At 43.4% G+C, this 17,784-nt stretch overlaps 2 protein-coding genes, 1 long non-coding RNA gene and 1 pseudogene across 4 annotated transcripts in view; 1 reads left to right on the top strand and 3 right to left on the bottom strand.

Annotated features, from left to right (window-relative positions):
• Positions 1–518: 518 nt before the first annotated feature.
• LOC109519520 (small ubiquitin-related modifier 3-like) lies at positions 519–2,416 on the bottom strand (annotated as a pseudogene).
• An 832-nt stretch (positions 2,417–3,248) lies between these two features.
• Positions 3,249–7,713, bottom strand: pttg1ipb (PTTG1 interacting protein b). Of its 2 annotated transcripts, none has more exons than XM_019875628.1 (7): positions 7,486–7,713; positions 6,435–6,490; positions 6,238–6,346; positions 5,648–5,762; positions 4,804–4,869; positions 4,669–4,715; positions 3,249–3,788 (listed from the first exon to the last, which is right to left on the bottom strand). In XM_019875628.1, the coding sequence occupies exons 1-7, from the start codon at positions 7,571–7,573 to the stop codon at positions 3,742–3,744; spliced, it is 528 nt and encodes a 175-aa protein (XP_019731187.1). In that variant the 5' UTR covers positions 7,574–7,713; the 3' UTR covers positions 3,249–3,741. The 2 variants fall into 2 exon arrangements, with proteins under 2 accessions (XP_019731187.1, XP_019731178.1); XM_019875619.1 differs by having other exon boundaries at positions 6,435–6,496; positions 7,486–7,708.
• A 752-nt stretch (positions 7,714–8,465) lies between these two features.
• Positions 8,466–17,784, bottom strand: part of myo10l3 (myosin X, like 3) — a 63,836-nt gene continuing 54,517 nt past the window's right edge. Inside the window, exons 26-41 of the mRNA XM_019875583.1 lie at positions 17,294–17,417; positions 16,811–17,054; positions 16,624–16,719; positions 15,855–15,948; positions 15,526–15,581; positions 15,109–15,251; positions 14,826–15,020; positions 14,457–14,614; positions 14,048–14,171; positions 13,603–13,900; positions 12,820–13,027; positions 12,598–12,734; positions 12,376–12,499; positions 10,928–11,383; positions 10,391–10,582; positions 8,466–10,301 (exon numbers count right to left, since the gene is read on the bottom strand). Coding sequence (XP_019731142.1) covers positions 10,197–10,301; positions 10,391–10,582; positions 10,928–11,383; positions 12,376–12,499; positions 12,598–12,734; positions 12,820–13,027; positions 13,603–13,900; positions 14,048–14,171; positions 14,457–14,614; positions 14,826–15,020; positions 15,109–15,251; positions 15,526–15,581; positions 15,855–15,948; positions 16,624–16,719; positions 16,811–17,054; positions 17,294–17,417 — 2,754 coding nt within the window. The 3' untranslated portion in view covers positions 8,466–10,196. The remainder of the gene's footprint in view (positions 10,302–10,390; positions 10,583–10,927; positions 11,384–12,375; positions 12,500–12,597; positions 12,735–12,819; positions 13,028–13,602; positions 13,901–14,047; positions 14,172–14,456; positions 14,615–14,825; positions 15,021–15,108; positions 15,252–15,525; positions 15,582–15,854; positions 15,949–16,623; positions 16,720–16,810; positions 17,055–17,293; positions 17,418–17,784) is intronic.
• The window catches only part of LOC109519244 (uncharacterized), a 24,589-nt gene continuing 18,194 nt past the window's right edge, over positions 11,390–17,784 (top strand). Inside the window, exons 1-2 of the long non-coding RNA XR_002168908.1 lie at positions 11,390–11,572; positions 11,704–11,709. This is a non-coding gene — a long non-coding RNA (uncharacterized LOC109519244). The remainder of the gene's footprint in view (positions 11,573–11,703; positions 11,710–17,784) is intronic.

Raw genomic sequence — 17,784 nt, forward strand, 5'->3', positions numbered from 1 at the left:
ATTTTGTGAGCTTCCATGAGACAATCAAATGAAAAACACAGGAAGTCAAGCGGTAACCATCTTTAGAATTCAATGCACATCCCGTTAGCCTGATGGAGTGTTTGCTGGTCTTTTCTTGACCACGACCTGAATAAGAAAAAATTTTTGGGGCAATTTTTAGCAAACGGCGTTGTTTTTACTGGGAGTGAAAGAAAGTTGAAAATGACAATTACGCTGTCTGCACTGGCTCTGTTCAGTTTATCAGGAATTAGACAACGCTGGCCTCTCGTGGATCTAAAATGTACTGCACCGCAGTCTCCACGGTCGGAGGCGAGGTGCGTAGGCTACAGCGCACTTTTTTGTTTGAGAAGCTGACAAATTCCTCAGCCAGGTGCGTTTTAGACTTCTGCTGATTTAATACTAAACATACGAGTAATCTCAGTGGTTAATTAAAAGGGAATATTTATGCCCCCGCAAGCCCCAAAGGAAAGCAAATTAACTGGGTCTGAAGAAAAGAACAGTGACCATTAGACACAAAACTTTATAAAAAGAACACTTTATTTAGCGTTTGTAGTTTTTTTCTTTTTTTGGTCCAGTAACATGACGTGACTGACTGATTTTTAGCTTTCGGCTCAATCTGCTCCGAGTGAGACGTCACACACAGACCAACATCATTCATACGCATCTCTCTCTGCAAACGTGGATACAAATCACGGCAAATATAGCGACTTCAAAACAGACAACAAATCAGGTTGGGGTGAAATTATGCAAATAGATTTTGCTCCAGAGACCGTCAAAATAATTGGGATGGAGGGGGATATCCTGAATTCAACCTGACAAATATGATTAAAAAAATGATTTTGGCATCAAGTTCCTGTAAAAATTGAGACGCATAAGCATGCCTACCGTCTGACACACAAATGGTCTTGGTTTGCAATAAACCGCCTATCATCCTCCCAATTCTTGAACTGTAAAATCCGCCTGTGGTGAAAAGCCTGGCAGCAAAATAGGGGCTTGGGCTGGGATGAGGAGAAAAAAAAAAAAAGAAACAATAATAAACAATCACAACATGAAAAACAATGGTGTGGACACATTCCCCGAAGAGGAGTCTCTCCACTTAAGAATAGCTTCCTCCCGTCTGTTGCTGGAACACGTCGATAGTGTCTTCATCCTCCATTTCCAACTGCACAATAGCAACGCAAACTGTCAAGTCAGTGTACAACTTGTCACATTTCAACACCTAAGCATCGACTCTACAAGTGTTGGAATTTTGCTTTCTCCTTATCACATAACAGATGGGTTCTCTGGCATTTATGGCAAGTGTGATGATGCATATTCTGACAGTCTCCTCTGTCCTGGCTGCTCAGTAAGTTAAAAAAATCGGAGTATAATGTAAATGGACGCCCACTGAAAAGCGTGTCAAGATGATTGTATTGCATAACGTAACGATGTGTATGACCAACCTGTGAAGGTGTGTCCGTCTCATTTATGGGCTGCCCATCAAACCTAAACCTTATCTGACGAATCGACAGTCCCTGGACATAGACAGGAGTCACTAAAGAATGTGAGGTCAACACAAATTTGCCAGCATGACAGGACTAGAGTAGCAAGAGTCGCACGTACCTGCCGTTCACAGTATGCTTTCATGAGTTTGCTGAGAGGCGTGTGCCTCTTGATTTTGAACTGTACCACCGAGCCATCTTGACCGGCCACTTTCAGGTTGATGTGGTCGTTCTCCGTCTTCACTCCTTCCTGCGCAGACACAACAGAAGTCGTCAGTTTCAAGATTAAAATCAAGGGATAGCGAGGGAAAGGAGTGTCTTTGTATCTTTCCAGCCGGCTACGCTATTCGTGCTCGGTTAGCATGTCGAGCTAGCCCGAGTTGGAACTGGCGCAGAAAGCCACAATGGCGCAAACGAAAGGAGCGGGCTGGAGTGTGGATTTGGTGTAAGTGCGCCTCAAGAGGAATAGGACGCGCAGTATCAACATAAGGTCACACGGTCGTAGTGTAAAATTATCAGAAAATGTGCCCAAATTTGTCCATTTATTCGATAAATTGTCCGAATGTACCAACCTTTGTTTTAGCTCCCACTCCCTCCCTCCGCGCTCAAATGCGCCGTCCTGACCCTGCCGTGGAAGTGACGCTATCTTACCATTAGCATCCTGTACTAACCGATTAGCTCGCCGTTAGCTTAGCAATAGCATCCCGTGTTAACCGATTAGCTTAGCACCCGCCGGTTCCCCAACGGGGAGGGGTAGGTGTACAGTACTCACCTTTGGCTTTTCGTCCGACATTCTTGCCCGTTTGAGGCGGCAGGCCCGCGTGAATCGAAGGAGGAGACTGACTGTTATTTCAGTCGCGGCGAAGAGTCCGCAGTCTATCGACCGTCTTCGGCTTTCGTGTGCGGCAGGCGCGCGCACCGAAATTTAAACTGTAATTCGATCACGGGGGTCACGTGATTCGATCGGCTGGGCGGGCCTCTGCTCGCGGGAGCGAGCGCGGCGATTTGCGCGTGGCCGTTGAGGGGGGCCTTGCGCGTCCACGACAGTATACGATGAATTACTGCTACATCTAGTGGGAAAAGTGTGGGTGTTGAAACTTCTCCTGGAAAAGTATGGGCATTGAAACCTTTTGTCTCGAAAAGTACATGTACTGGAGAAGAGTAGCGGTGTTGATTAAATCGGGGGAAGGGTGAAAAAAAAACTTAGAAAAACAGGGATTAAAACAGCGTTGGCAACTTTCAAGTGTGGGTGGGTGTAAATTGTTTCAACGCAAACAGTGAAAGCCAGGGTGTTGAAAAGTGTGTTTGGAAAAGTGTGTGCGTTGAAACCTCTTGCCGGCACAATTGTGGGTATTGAAACTTCTTCAAAATTGTGGGTGTAAAAGTCCACTGAAAAGTTTTGGGGTTGGAAAAGTGTTTTTTAAAAAATATATAATTGTGAATGTTTCATCTTGAGAAGTGCTGGGTGTAGAAGTCTTTTGACTGGAGAATTGTTGGGGTTGGATAAGTGTGGGTGTCTAAAAATAATTGTGAAGTGTGGGTGTTTTTTGTCTGGAAAAATCTGGGTGTTGAAACCGTTGGTTTGGTGGTACGGCTTGAAGACAAGTCAAAAGTGAGGGTGTGGTGGAACAGAAAAAAATTCAACAGGATTTCCTTTCAGTGAAGTTTTACATCTGGATTACGTGTGGCTAGCTCAGGAAATGTAGCATGATGCTCAGGAAATGTAGCTTGTTGGAAATTCGGAGCAGTGCAAAACGCAACAAAAACTTGATACAAACCATCCATTTTATTTTCACATGGGTAATAATGACATGGGGGTGTAAACAAATTCACACGTGGAACGTCATGCTCTTAACAGAGACACGTATTATTTCATGTTACAACTGGGCAGACATAAATAGAACAAACAGGAGCACTGTGAAAATACTGCCGTTTCAAACACAAGTCGCCATTTCTTGCTGGAATGAGTTCACTCAGTCAATAGTGCAATGGTCTAAATAACAAGGTAAGACCCAAAAAATATTAAAATGGTAAGAATACATATCATTCAGAAACATTTTTTTGGGGGGGGGGGTAGGAGGGCACAAACATGAATACAATCAAAGGAAAAGATCACAGTTAAGGATACGATTTATGTTCAGGTTAAATCGGGAGTGTACATTCTTAAATTGTGGTCTCCAGTTGAATAGATGCCTCACTTCAAATAAGACAGCCGCTACTCTACGGTGGAGTAATTCACACGAAGAATAAACCAGGGCACTTATTTCTTCTCATCCATGCGAGAGTAGGGATTATCCTTTGAAAGGCCTGCAAAAAGAAAAGCATCATGAGAACACACAAACTGAATGAATACACGTTTCGGGAATTTACAATGGACGATATATTTTCAGTTTGCGCCCTCTGAATAATCCTCAAATTGTGTTTTGTTTTGTGGTTTTTTTTTAAGACCAAGAGAGGGCACTACAGGCTCGTTTAATGCTCTACGTTTTTAAATGAGGTTGTCTTTCCCTTGGAGCACGGAGAACATTTTTCAGAAAAGAAAAAGAAACGTCTGAAAAAAAAATCTGATTGTATTATGGTTCGTGAGCACTGACCCATTATAAAATGACAATATACATTTTTGGAAGAAATTGGAACAAAATATTAATTATCTCTGTTAAGAAAAATGTGCATAATGTTTTACTGTTACGCAATTATTTTATTGTGATTTTGTTTCTTTATTTGAAAAGTGTTATTAAATTGATTTATATTTTCAAATACATATGACTGTTTAAAAAAATGTTTTTAAGTTTTGGTAGTTTTTTTGTGTATTTTTAAAAAATATTACATTATCTTGATGTTGTATAAAATAGAAACATTTTAGACAATTGAAAAAAAACATTAAACGTTCTTTTTTTACATTTTCAGAAGACTTATTAATTTTATTAATGTTCTTTGCATCCTTTTTCATAGTTGTTTTGTTTTAAGTGATCATTTTTAAAGGTGTCATCATTAATTTGTTTTGAATAGGAAATATATATACAGTATATATTTATTTATTTTTTATTGTTTAGTTTTTTTGTGGGCGGGGGTTTTGTTTGTATTTTCATGTATTTTATTGCTTTCATACGCGTCACTGTCTTCTGAGAAATGAACATTGCTGGTGTACTAGAGAAAGAACAAATTTGGCAAACTAAACAGGCCTGACCATATTTCTGTCGTATTTTGTCATGCCTCAGCTGCATTTCCATCCTCCTGTGATGACAGAAACAAACACAAAAGTGACAAACAGGCCTTGGCCGCGTGGAAGTGTATGTACTTAGTGAAATGGACATTTATTTACCTTTCTTTCTGACGGGCGGTCCTCGCACGGGTTTGTTGCTCCGCCCTTAAATCCTCGTCGTCATCACTACAAGATAAGATTGCAAAAGCATGTGGTGTTTTGGGGTTCGTACCAGGGTGTCCAAAATCCGACACCCAAAAACACGTGCGATAAGCAAAATAGCACTGGACAGTGCTGTATTTCATTACAACATACATAAATAAGTAAAATGTAAAGAATGAAACAGTGTGTGAATCGGGCTTTCACGCTTCAGTGCCCATTGACATTGTTCTTCTGTTGTGTGCACCTTGGCCACTAGGGTGCAGTATAACACAGACGTACGTAAGACACAAAGAAGAGTTTCACAACTACTACTCCGGAAGCTGTAGTGAAAGGAGTGTTTTTGAAGAGGATAAAGAAAATATGCAAGTGAATTAGGGCTGCACCATTGGATCAATTCTAATCGTGATTCATTATTTTGGTAGGAACGATTAAATAAACCTGAACAGGTCGGCCGAGCACCAGAGTGCCATACATGGTTGAGGCTTCATTAAGTTAGGCAAGTGATGTTAACATACCAGCATATTTATCCATTAGATCTTGGTAAATTTTAAGTTCTTATTTTTACAAAAAACATTTGTCATTTATTCTAAAATGAGAATCCACTTGTTTTATAAAGCCCCCCCAAAAAAGTGAAAATGGCCCTTAAATCTTCTTTTATAAACACGAAAAAAACATTTGAGCACTCATGGTTTGATAGTGTGAGGAACAGTGCGTAGAGCGCAGCGGGGCCTTTGGAGACGGGTCGTATCAGCCCCAACGTATAATGAGCCATTGTCGTCCCCCATGCAGTCACATGACTCACCTGACTCGCTGGCGGCGGCGGCGGCGGCAGCAGCAGCACAGGCAGCACACCAGGAGGCCCAGCACCAAAAGGCCAGACAGCACACTAAGCGTAATCATCACCGTCTGGAAGTTGACTAGGCAGCAGAAAACGGAAAAAGCGTTTCACATCCCACTAGACGGTTGCCGTCGAGTGATTACGTGGAGCGACAGCTCACTCTCAATCCAATAAAAGCAGTTTTCACGCAAAAATTTCATAAAACTGACAATACGATTTCAAAAGGAAGTCAAGTCTTCTTTTATTATTACAATAATCTGACCCGTGCGCCCCATCTCAACATGTTATTCGGATTAATATTGCGGCTCAAACAACAACTAATCACGTCTCAGTTTGCAAACGCCAAAATATGAAAAATAGCGTTATAAACATGAATAAAAAGTACAAATTAAAAACAATAAAAAAAAAAAAAAACAATGGAAAAAATCCCAATAGAAATGTAATGACTATAAAACAAATGAAATAAAAGTGGTCACCTTTATGACATATTTCTTACTCATCACATGTCAGCAACACGCGTGTCAAGCCTAATTGCAGCGTGCTGGGCGGCTTACCCCAGCATACGCCCCATCTCGCGTCACTCAAGGGGCACACGCTTTTCGGAGGCAGGATGTTCTTCACCGGGTAGTCCAGGCACTGCTTGCTGGGCGCGCACCACAAACACTGCAGCAACAGGCACACGCAAAACGTAACGCAATCAAACTCATGTGAAGCACGGTACATGACTTTTATGAAATACATGCACACTTACAGAGGCATTCTGCAGACATTCTGCACAGCTGCTGTTGGACTTGGAGGCGCACGACACTGCAACTGACACAAAACACACTCAAGCATTGAAAGTGCATCCGATAAGCCGCAAATAAAGGTCGCAGGTTCTAGTGGGCTTTTACTGACATCCATGGTTTGTTGCTTTTGTTTTTTGCTTGAGGTTTTGTGCTTACACTGCTATTTCAAACAGTTCGTAATTGTTTAGACCCCGACTACCACTTCAGTTCCAGCTGATTTACCCCAAATCCATTTCGGATGTTCTAGTAGGCTTTTCATGACTTCTTTGGGCTTTCGAACATAAGCCTGAAGGTTTTGTGCGAACACCGAGTGCTATTTTGAGCTGTTCATAAATCCTTCTACCTAGACAAAAGGTTCAGTGCCAGCTGATTTACCCCAAACAAATTGCAGATGTTCTAAAATGCTTTGTTCGTTTGCTTTCACTGGCACTGATGGTTATATTTTTTTGTGTAACTGGAGAATGCTTTTGATAGATTGTGATGCATTACTTTAGCTGTTAAAGATGTATTACAGTAGTCATTTTTAAAATAACATTTCTAATGTACTTTAAATCATGAATACAAAAATTACTTACTATGGTAGTTGAGAATGTTTTCGACCATTTTTTTTAATTTTTTTTTTTAAATAAGATGGTCACATGATTTATGGAGCCATGGGCGGATTAATGGGTAGGGCTGAAAAAAATGTGAAACGACATGTAGAGTATGTACAGTATAGGAGGGATAAAGCTCAAACTTTGCAAGTGATTTAAACTTAAGCCGTGTTGTATCGCAATCAACAGAGAAAACAGCCGAGTGTGACCATAATATATGCTGTATATAGATCGATATATTTATACATAGTCGCTTGAGCTAAAACAAAATCCCTTGTTTTCACCCCTGCGATTTTTAGCAAATCAAGCTAACAGACAAAACACATTGGACTGTTGTCATGTGACCAAAAAAAGGGCGACAACAATTGTTGAAAGTGTGTCCAAAAACTTACAAGAGTTGAAAGTGTGTTCAAAAACTTACCGGCAGGAAGAGAAGTCGTCGATATTTGCTCCTGCGCGGCGACGAGAGCGGACAAAAGGAAAAGAAAGACGCCGTCGGAGGTCCACATCGTGAGGACGAGAGTAAAGTGAAATGCTCGGGAAATAAAGTACAGTCGCTAACGGTTGCCAACTGTTTAAGGAGAGGGCAGGGATGGCGTCACTGGTTCCTGTGAGGCGTCATCAAACGGCAGCGAATGTTTCGAAACGTCTTTGGTGGTACGTCATCATTTGGCGTTCGCTAAAGAGGAGTGAGCGAGCGTACGCTCACCACGGTTAACTTTAATGTTCGAGTAAGATACTCTATTACGTTGCAACATGTGATTGTGTTCAGTGTCGTTGAATTTAAAGACAAAAGCAAAACTCGACATATATCTTATTAGTTTTTATCATAAAAGTACTTCTATGATTATGATTATTATTGTTATTAAGTAGTAGTAGTGTTTTGGAGTATCAGTAGTGTATTAAACACGACTCAAGAGCAGAAAATAATTACCGGTAATACTAATAGTTCTAGTATTCTTTGTAAGTAATGAATCACATTTCAATCAAATCTTTTGGCACTATACGACAAAAACGAAATGTTAAATAAATTCAATCGTCACTTGTAATAGTGTACATTATTCATTTCTTTTTTACATACTGCATTTTCAAAATAAAAAGCTCAAACAACCTTGTTCATAAAATGAACATGGTTATAATTTTGTGCATTGTAAATTCCTCATCATAAATATTCCAAAATATATCCCAGCAAAGAATAACAAACAATCAATTTTGGAAAATCCATGAACGACATTTTGATGTAATTCATGTTCGGAACGACATGCACAGACTGACCAAATAAAACGAAGACACCAATAAAACACACATTGAGGCTTTTTGAAATACAATAATTTATTAAAGCATCTTTAAACAATTTTGATATAAAACTTTTTTTTTCCTCCCGCAGATTTAAAAAAAAAATTAGTTTGTTTCTACTGGAAAACAATCGGAAAGGTGAGGATACAGTCATCGTCAATGGCAACGTCAATCAAAAGTCTGGTGAGGCCGCCGGCAGCTGACCAGTTCGACGCCAATACAGCAAAGGAGGACTAAGAAGGATGTGGTGGATACTAAACTCAATCTATATGTTTGGATTATTATCATTTTTATTATTATTATTATTATGAATGGCATGTAAGATATGAGAATACCGGCGTATATGGAGGGCAACACACGTCAGCAAGTTTTAATATCCGCCAATTGCTGAAAAAGACAAAGGCACGCAATTGAGCGCATGAACAGCTTATGTACGCATTTCCTGTGAGTGCTGTGCACGCCCGATTTCGATCATACTGGCAAAACTGCAGCTAAGATTATTCTCAAGTCCATCCGTACTGCAAATAAATAAATACCCCAGCCTTGACTAAAAACACACACAGTAAAAACACTTGAGTGTACACGCACATACACTCTGAAGCTACCGCTGGAGGCTAATTCTGCTATTAGTATCATGGCAAAAGTGCAGTGGCTATCTCAATCATCGCTTTGGTGCACTTGCTTCTTTCATACTCGGGGACGAAGTTTAAAGGCCATGGCTGCGCCATAACAAGTCACTCAGTAAGGCAAGCTGTCCCAGTTACATACGCACATGCACCTGAGGGAATCTCCGTTCAGGGAGAACATTCATTAAAGGGGGAAAATGTCCACTCGGAAAAAAATTAAAGAAACAATTTGGCATACAATATTTCCTCAAATAGTGGCCATAAGATGTTGACTCAACTGCAAATTGGGTTGATTGCTGGAGGCGAGTGAGTATAGAAATTATTGCTGTGGCGCCATCTTGTGGCAAGTAGAGCTTTTTTTTTTTGCAGGAAGGTGTCTATTACTGTACTTGTGGGATTTTGCTATTCGCAGCAGGGCTTGGTTCCTCCCTGCAGTTTAACACCGCGACACTCACAGCCCATGCCACTTTTTTTTTTGGTACGCAATTGCCTCTGGCACTGATGACACCAACCGCACAATGTAATGATCTAAATGTGCAAAGCCGCGAAGGCCGTTTGACGTCACTTCGGACAGGGGTGAGTTTTGTCTGAAAGAGTCAGGCAAATGAATACAGGGGCCGAAATTATGGCTGACAGTTGGGGAAAAAAAAATAAAGACATCTAATTATGTTTCTTATTTTAAGACCAACATAATGATATTTAACACTCCTTCCTTCTAAAAAAAAAAAAAAATTCATATCGTTATTGTAAGCATTGAGGCACCGAAAAAGGTGTTATTTTGTCCTTTATGTATTTTTTTTAATTAATAATCCGATGAATCGGTTCTCATAATTTTATTCTGCCAAATATTGGCATCAGCCTAAAAAGGAAAAAAAAAAGTCTGGCTCTATTTTTTTCTCTATGACAATCGGGGTCACTATTTGAGGAAGTACAGTACTACATTTATGAAATACGGTTTGGTGAAACAAGCAAAGTCAACGTGACCTTGCTTATAAAAAGCTAAACTAAAATTGAAATCATGGGAAACGGGACCAGTGTACAGATTCCAAGCAACATTCAAAGCTTCAAATGGCGCAATTAACCCCCCCGCATAGAAACGCATCACTGGATGAGTCCTTGTCACCATCTCTGTTTTTGCGCTGAATTGTTCCTCTCGTGGTTGCTCAAACAAGTTGCAGCAGAGTTCTGAACTTTCTCCTTCACCCGTCGATCATCTGATCCAGTTGCTCCCGTAGCTGGACACGGACTTCACGCTGCATCGTTTCTTCACGATCATGTTGATGTAGGCTTTCATGATCTTTGTGATCTCACCCACCTGGAAAATAAATCGCACGAAATCCACACAGTCATGGCGATCCCAACGATTGATCTCATGGGTACTTGTCGTCGGTACGCGTGAGTTACCTGCGGCGTCTCAAAGAACATTTCCCTCTCATCCACGGTGATCTTGTACGTGCAGGGTTGCGGAGCGCCGAAGAATATGATGTGCTCGTAAGGGAAGGTCTCCAGGGGCTTGGGCTCTCCTCGCTTGTACACCGACACGTTTTCAGCACTCACGCTCAACCAAAGATCGTGCGGGAAGCCTCCCTCTTTGCACTGCGCGCACACAAATATGAGATACGGTGCGAAAAAGTCGATGCGACCAATGATTCACATGAGTGTCGGTATCAAGAATTCAACAGTTTGTGCACCGCGATTCATTCACTGCGGCTCCTTCTGCTGTGTGCAGGTTAGCCACCAGGGGGCAGTGTATTACAGTCATGCAAACACAGACAAAGACGAGTTTCACAACTACTCTAAGTCACTCAGGAAGCTTATTTTTTTTTTCTCTCTTCTCTTTCAATGTGCTGCTGCTACTTTCATGAGCCACGTCGCGACACTTTGCATATGTGTTTGCGTTGAGGTGGCGCAAAGATCTTTTGCATCAAACGTTGCACTTACCTCCACGTCAAAGAGCGTGGATCCATATCCGGTCCACTCCTTGATGATGGTCATGTACTTGAGCATGGCTTGGTGCTGGAGAAGACCTTGCAGACGGCACCACTTCTCCACGATGCTCGCCCTGGTGGCCGACGTCTCCTCCTTGATCCACATCTCCAGCATCTGCTCCTCCTCCATGCGTTGCTTCTTCAGGGAGCCCGTCTTCAAGCCTCGCCGCAGGGTCCCGTCCAGGAAGCTGGTCCTGCGCCGCTCCAGAGTCTGACCGGACCCTGAGGCCGCGCTCACCTTGGTGTACTGCAAGATGCGAGCGCGCAGGCGGCCCACGGGGTAGACGCTTTCCAGGTTCCACGCCGCCCGGGTTTTGTCGCCGTGGAGGAACTGCAAGCGCAAAGCTGCCAGGTGCTGCAAAGTCTCCTCGCGGGCTGGGAAGTGTCCTCTGGTTAAGCTCTCGTGGGCCTGAAGGGACACCAAAGAGGGCATGGCATGTGGTGTAAAATGTAAACACAGTCAGAATGCAACGATTTGTCAATCCTCCACCTATATTCAACTGAATACAATCAAAAGACGAGGGCACAATATCCCTCGTTTCCCCCAAACAATTTGAAACGTGGACTCGCCAGACCACAGCACACTTTTCCACTTGGCGTCAGTCCACCTCAGATGAGCTCAGGCCCCGAGAAGCCATTATTTCTCGCTGTCGTTGATACGTGGCTTTCGCTTTACACGGTCGAGTTTTCCGTTCTATTTGTCCATGTAGCGACCAACTGCGTGAACAGATCAGGGTTTTCTGAATTGTTCCTCAGCCCGTGTGACAAATTCCTTTCCACCAAACACTATCGTATTGTCCGCACTAAAAGGCGCACCTAAAAGCCTTCCATTTGCTTCAAAGCTCAGAGCGGGCCTTAAAATCCGATGCGCCTTGTGTATGGTTATTACGGTAATATGTCAACCCCCAAAATGGCTCCTTTCCAGAGAAATGCTTACAACGCAGAGTTCAAACTTAAGGCGATGGGGTTACGCAGTTGAACACGGAAATAGAGCAGCGGCAAGAGAGCTCAACGTTAACGAGTCAATGTTATAACGTGCTGTTAAGTGCACTGTGTCGCTGTTTTATTAAATACGTTTTACTGATATCTGATCGTTCTGTTGGTATTTCCTTGAACGTGCTCCATCTAGTGGATGCATTGTAGATTGCGTCCTATAATGCGGTGCGTCCAATATATGAAAAAAAAAGACAAAATACGCCATTCATTGAACGTGCGCCTCATAATCCAGTGCGCCTTTTAGAGTGGAAAATACGGTACTACACCAATGCTGTTACGTCGCCCTCCTCTTGCGTACGTACAGTCATTGTACAAGGTTTGACAGTTCCAACATTCCTCTGAGGGGAAACCCTCAATACAAACTGTAAAGTGACAACAAAAACTTTTGACACCCGTGAAACTGACCTGCTCAAACATGAAGGCAAACTCCACTCCCTCCTTTGGCATGCTCTCCACATCCAGGAAGCAGTAGAGTTTGAAGTAGAGCTTCCACAGGCCGTCGTTCTCAGCTTCTTCACTGCCAGCAAGTCTAGTGATAATGTGTAAAAAAAAAAATGGAATATTATGGTCACGTCCTTCATCATCTTTAGCATGGTGGGCTAGTAGTTAGCACGTTGGTCACCTCACCTTTCAAATTTAGCCAGCACGTCCGCCACCAGGACCCTGCTTTCCACAGCTCTGTCAATCGTGTTGTTGTGCTCAAAGAGAGCAAACATGTTCCTGCTGTCCTCCATGGCCAAACCTCTGATCAGCTTCTCCACCACCTTAAGCCACAACACGCCACAAAAGTCACGACTACGTAGGCATCGGGAGACTTCGCTGATTTCAATTTGGAAAATGTCTCCGCACCTCTCCGGCTGTGGTGTGCGAGTTAATGGAGATCTTGCAGGAGCCTCCCCCGTGACAGTAGACCGTGGTGGTCATTTCCTGGCGAGTGAGCAGTGCGATGATTTCCTCTTGGGAGGGAACAAACTCTCTGGTCTTGGTCTTCTTCAGAGACTCGCTGATGAAATGCGCAAACATTTCAATCTCGGTCCCCGGGAACAGCTCCTTTATGCTACAATCACACACACACACAGGAGGAGGATAAAAAAAAATGCAATCGAGAGCATCTGAATTCGATTTGGTTCGAATCAGAATGACTTGAAATAGTGGCAATGGCGTGCATTGATTGTCATTGAAGATGAATTTGAAGGTGTTTGGTAAAAATCAGAAACAGTCCGAGTTCTAAAAAGGCGCGCAACCAAATTATCGGTTTATTTTTAGTTTCCTTCTCCCCAAAATAAATCAATAAATAATGGTGGAAAAAGTTTTGAAGCTATTTAGTTTCATCTGAAAAAAAAAATGGCATTTGAACAAGAATGTGTTGACTTTTTATAAACACTGTAAATAAGTACGTCCTGGATACGTACGGCACCGACATTAAAACTCCATTGATGCTCAAATAACGCTACGGACGAGAGATATTTTGGTAATTCGAAACAGTTGCGCCACCGGTGTTGTTCTCTCTGCTTCACATTTTCCCATGTTGCTGCTGTCCCCATTTTTGCCGCCATAAAGTCGCCCCCCCTCCGATCTCAAGCAAGCAAGCAGAGGTGGTTTCCGGCACGTGTTGACAAGTGTGTGTCGCACCGTTTGAGGTGAAACTTGAGGTAGCGCAGGATGCCGCGGCTGGGCAGGAAGGTGCAGCTCATGCAGGTGAGGAGATGCCAGTGGGCTCGGTTGGAGGCGCTGTTGGGGTGCGGGACGTGATTGCTCTGTTTGATCAACTGACAGTAGACCTCGTCTCTGAGCGGCCTCAGGTCCTGGCACGTCTGCAGGATCCCCTGCACGATGGGCACGGGGTCCGAAACCGCCTCCATCTCTTGCAGGGAGTTGAAGATCTTCACGGCTTCGTCTTGCAGGCTGGTGTAACCCTTCTCCTTTTGCACTGGAAGAGACAGACGTGGATTCGTTGTCTGGCATCGATTTCAAGCGTTGAAAGTGGATTTCGGGCGGGCGTTCGACTTTTGAAAACGGATGAGTGTACGTGTCGTTCATATGACAAACGGGTCTTATCGAAGAGTCGGCGACTCACGGTGGTTGCTGACATCTCCGTAAGGCAAAGGTAGGAGCGGGGAGTGCAACGGATGCTGAGTGTATCTCAGGATGGGGTTCCTCCAGTACGTCTGCTCCACCGCCTCCACATTCAAGCTGCTCTCCTAAGAAAGAGGAAAAGAGCGGCTCGGTGCTGCCGGCATTGCCTCCAACTCAGAACTGTACACGCACACGCACACACACGTCACCGCAGTGCATCGGAGGCAAACGATAATGTTTTCACAACACGCACGGTGAGTACCTCACTTTATTACACACCGTGTCCCTGCCAGAGACTCGCATGACTGAAAAGAGGTTTGGTTTTTTTTTTTTTTTTTTCAAACATGTTAAGATCGGGCCACTGTGACGCGTTAGTGAAAGCAGAACAGCTAAGGCACCAAAAGGCCTACCTTGATGTCCCGAATGAGTTGCTGCGTGGGCGTTTCGATGGGAACTTTGCTGTCAATGGCTCCCTGTATGGCGTTTGCCCACCGCATGGCTTCGTTGAGCATTTTGGTGTACAGGCGGTAAGAGTGTTTGCGTCCGTGGATGATGATGTTCCAATAACCTGCGATAGGGGCCACGAGACATTTTTTTTTTCAGTCGCTGCTGGGATTTTCAAAAAGGGCTACACAAAAGCTTTGCTAAGTGCAGTTCAGTTGTATTTCACTTTTTTAGTACAAAAAAAAAAAGATTTTTTTTTTTTTTTTGGAACAGTTTGCTTCTAAACTTTTGTCCAATTTTTACTTTCTTTTTTTTTTTTTTTTAAATTTATTAACCAGTGTCCTTGAAGACCTTTTCATCCGGCTGGACCACAGAACACAGACTATTGAGGACCAGCGTTCCCAATTTTGAAGCACTGCGCTCGGATGACTTGTAGTAGTCCAGGGAGTTGGTGGTGAGGACGAACCAACGCTTCTTCAGCTTTAGAGACGTGCTTTTCACCCCCGACTTCATCTCTTTATGCAGCCAGCCTACGGGGAGAAAAAAAAAAACCCAACAACAACAACATGATATTATTGACATGTTATTCCTGTTGATATTTTCAGTTCTGCATCTTACCCCTGACTATAAATTCTTGTCCGTCCCCTCTGGAGTCGCCCTTGGATTTCTGCAGCAGGCCGATCCAGTGGTGCATCTCCTCGGGTGTGTCCGTGTTGCAGTGGATTACCCGGTTAGCCGTGATGATCACAAATGAGTTTGGTCTCAAAAAAACAAAAAAACAAAACAGCAAAATGTCAATTTTTTTACACAGTATATGCAAGCATTTACTCAGTTTATGTGCGCCAGGCAAAAAGGGAAAAATATGCAGCATGTAAAAAAATGATTTCTTCAAATTTTAAATTAAAGGCCTTCCCCCAATAAATATCTCATCTCTGTGCTTACTTTTTTCGATAGTTCAGGATGAGCCTACAGTATGGGGAACTACATTCTATTGTATCTGTACTACCCCGATTTGAATTTGTGGACCATGCTTACCTGTCAGGGTTGTCTGACGCACAAACGGAATCAATCAAGCCCACATCCAGCGTGCCCTGGACAGACAGAAGAACAGTGAAGACAACTTGGCTTGGTCAGGAAAATGAAGAGTACTAAAATAATATTAACTTTGTGAATGCATTTTAGATTCAATAAAAAAAAAAGGCCCTGGCCCAAACAAGGCTTCACGGCAATGGAATTCAAATGACTCTGAAAGTCGACATCTTATTTCATCCATGCTTGATGACGGTCGGTCAGAAGCGGGGCTCAAATTGGGGCCCAGTCTGGGGAGGCAGTGGTGAAGGTGGCGGCTTCAGGAGACCACTAACCACAGCATTCTTTGGGTTGGCCTGTTCGTGGTGCATCTCCATGAGCTGCTCCGGACTGGCGCTGTGGACCCGACTCAGCACGCTGAACCAACCGCTAGACGGGACCACGGGGAGGACAGGAAAGTCAACCGGGAGGAGAAACATCAGTCCAGTTAATTGGAAAATGATATGGCATGACGTTCCTTTGGCAACCACAAGGGAGGAGTTGAGTTTCGTACTTTACGAAGACAGTGAGACTGCATTTATACTGCAGTGGTGGGCAATAATGACGTACAAACACTTACTGTACTAAAGCCCGTTTTTGGGGGGGTACTGAACTTGGGCATTTATTTCTCTATTTTTACTTGTACTCATGATTTGGGTCTAACTGATATGGATTTTTTTTTAGGCCGATGGCAAGTTTCATATTTGGTAGAGTAAAATCCGGATAACCGATTAATCGTCAGATGAACGAAAAAAAAAACCCCAAAACTTCTTGGTGGGTCCCTTAATGCTGACAAATATAACCGTATGGTTTACAGGCAGAACGTTTGATTGTTTTACAATACTTTGACATTCAGTATTTTTGTTTAACTCGACAACAGAGAGAAAATCGTCAAAAATCGGCTGATTTTGTGTTTAAAAAAAAAAAAAATCATTTTTTGCCAATTTTCAGCAAATTTTTTGCCGATTTTAAAAGAGTGAATATCAGCCGATGACAGGCACATCGCAGATAAATCCTTACTTTGACCCACAGTGTAAATTCCAGGATTTGTCATGTAAGCAGTACCTGGCATCTTCTGGAGACTCGGCATAGATGTGATAAGTCCTCTCTTCAGTGACAATGTTGAGCGCATTTTCCTTCTCATGATTATCCACAATCTCCCTGTCGGGGAACCAGAGTTTAACACACATCAAGCTCTGCAACCCCCCCCCCCCCAAAAAAAAACCCATATGTATCATGACGATAGACTGACTTGGCCGTGCGCACGTCAATGGTCCCTTTGAGCTTCTCCTCGCTGTCGTTTTCAAAGTACATGAGCTTGTTCTGGCGCAAGACGAACCAGCGCATCTTCCAGTTTCGCCGCGACAACGTGGACATCCCGCCACCTTTCTTGTAAAGCCAGCCCGACTTGACCGAGTCCTGCTTGGCGCGGAACCACATGAAGGTCTCATCTTTGAGCACGCACCAGCGGCGGCGCCACGGGATCATGAGGCCGCCTGGAAACGGAAGATGGCAATGTTAGCCGGGCAACTGTTAACTGATCTACTCACTATTCTGTAGTTGCAAACACGTCTCAATATTTTTATTGTGCTAAATAACTTTGGGGGAATCATTGTATTTAAACATTCATTTCGATCAAAGTATTTTTTTAGGTGGTACGTCTTCTATTTAAAGGCCGTCGAGCCTTTCGAAACGCTTCTGATGTGGCATTTTGGGATTTGATGACACTACTAACTCTTCATGTAGAGGTAGCCGTGGAAGTAGGGTGGCCCGGCGCCGTTCAGGAGATGCAGCCTGCCGTTGGAAACTTCCTCGTCCGTGTCCACGTAGCCGTCGTTGTCCTCGTCGCTGTCGATGAACTGAAACAAAAAAAAGACGGCACATGCCTTTGGAACTGGTTGGCGCGCACGCCAGGAGAAACCGCGAATAGATCCGCGCACACCTGCGAGTGATGTGCCAAAAATAACTTGTTGTTTGTCCCCCGCTCTTGCGGAGTACAAAAAGCTCTCCTCCCTTTGACGTGTTTAGATTTGACGGCGTAATAGAAACTTCTAAGATGTGTCTCAGCAACTGTCGAACGCCACTTTGCCGGTCGACATGAACGCGAAGCACATTTGATGATGTTTGCTTGCTATACTTGCCACAATACAGATGTTGTTATTCGTTATACTTTGTTTTCAGGAAAAATTCTGCATGTAATTAACCCCCCCCCCACCGCCCCACCAC

Source organism: Hippocampus comes, unplaced genomic scaffold, assembly GCF_001891065.2.
Source record: "Hippocampus comes isolate QL1 unplaced genomic scaffold, H_comes_QL1_v1.1 scaffold321, whole genome shotgun sequence".
Taxonomy (NCBI): domain Eukaryota; kingdom Metazoa; phylum Chordata; class Actinopteri; order Syngnathiformes; family Syngnathidae; genus Hippocampus; species Hippocampus comes.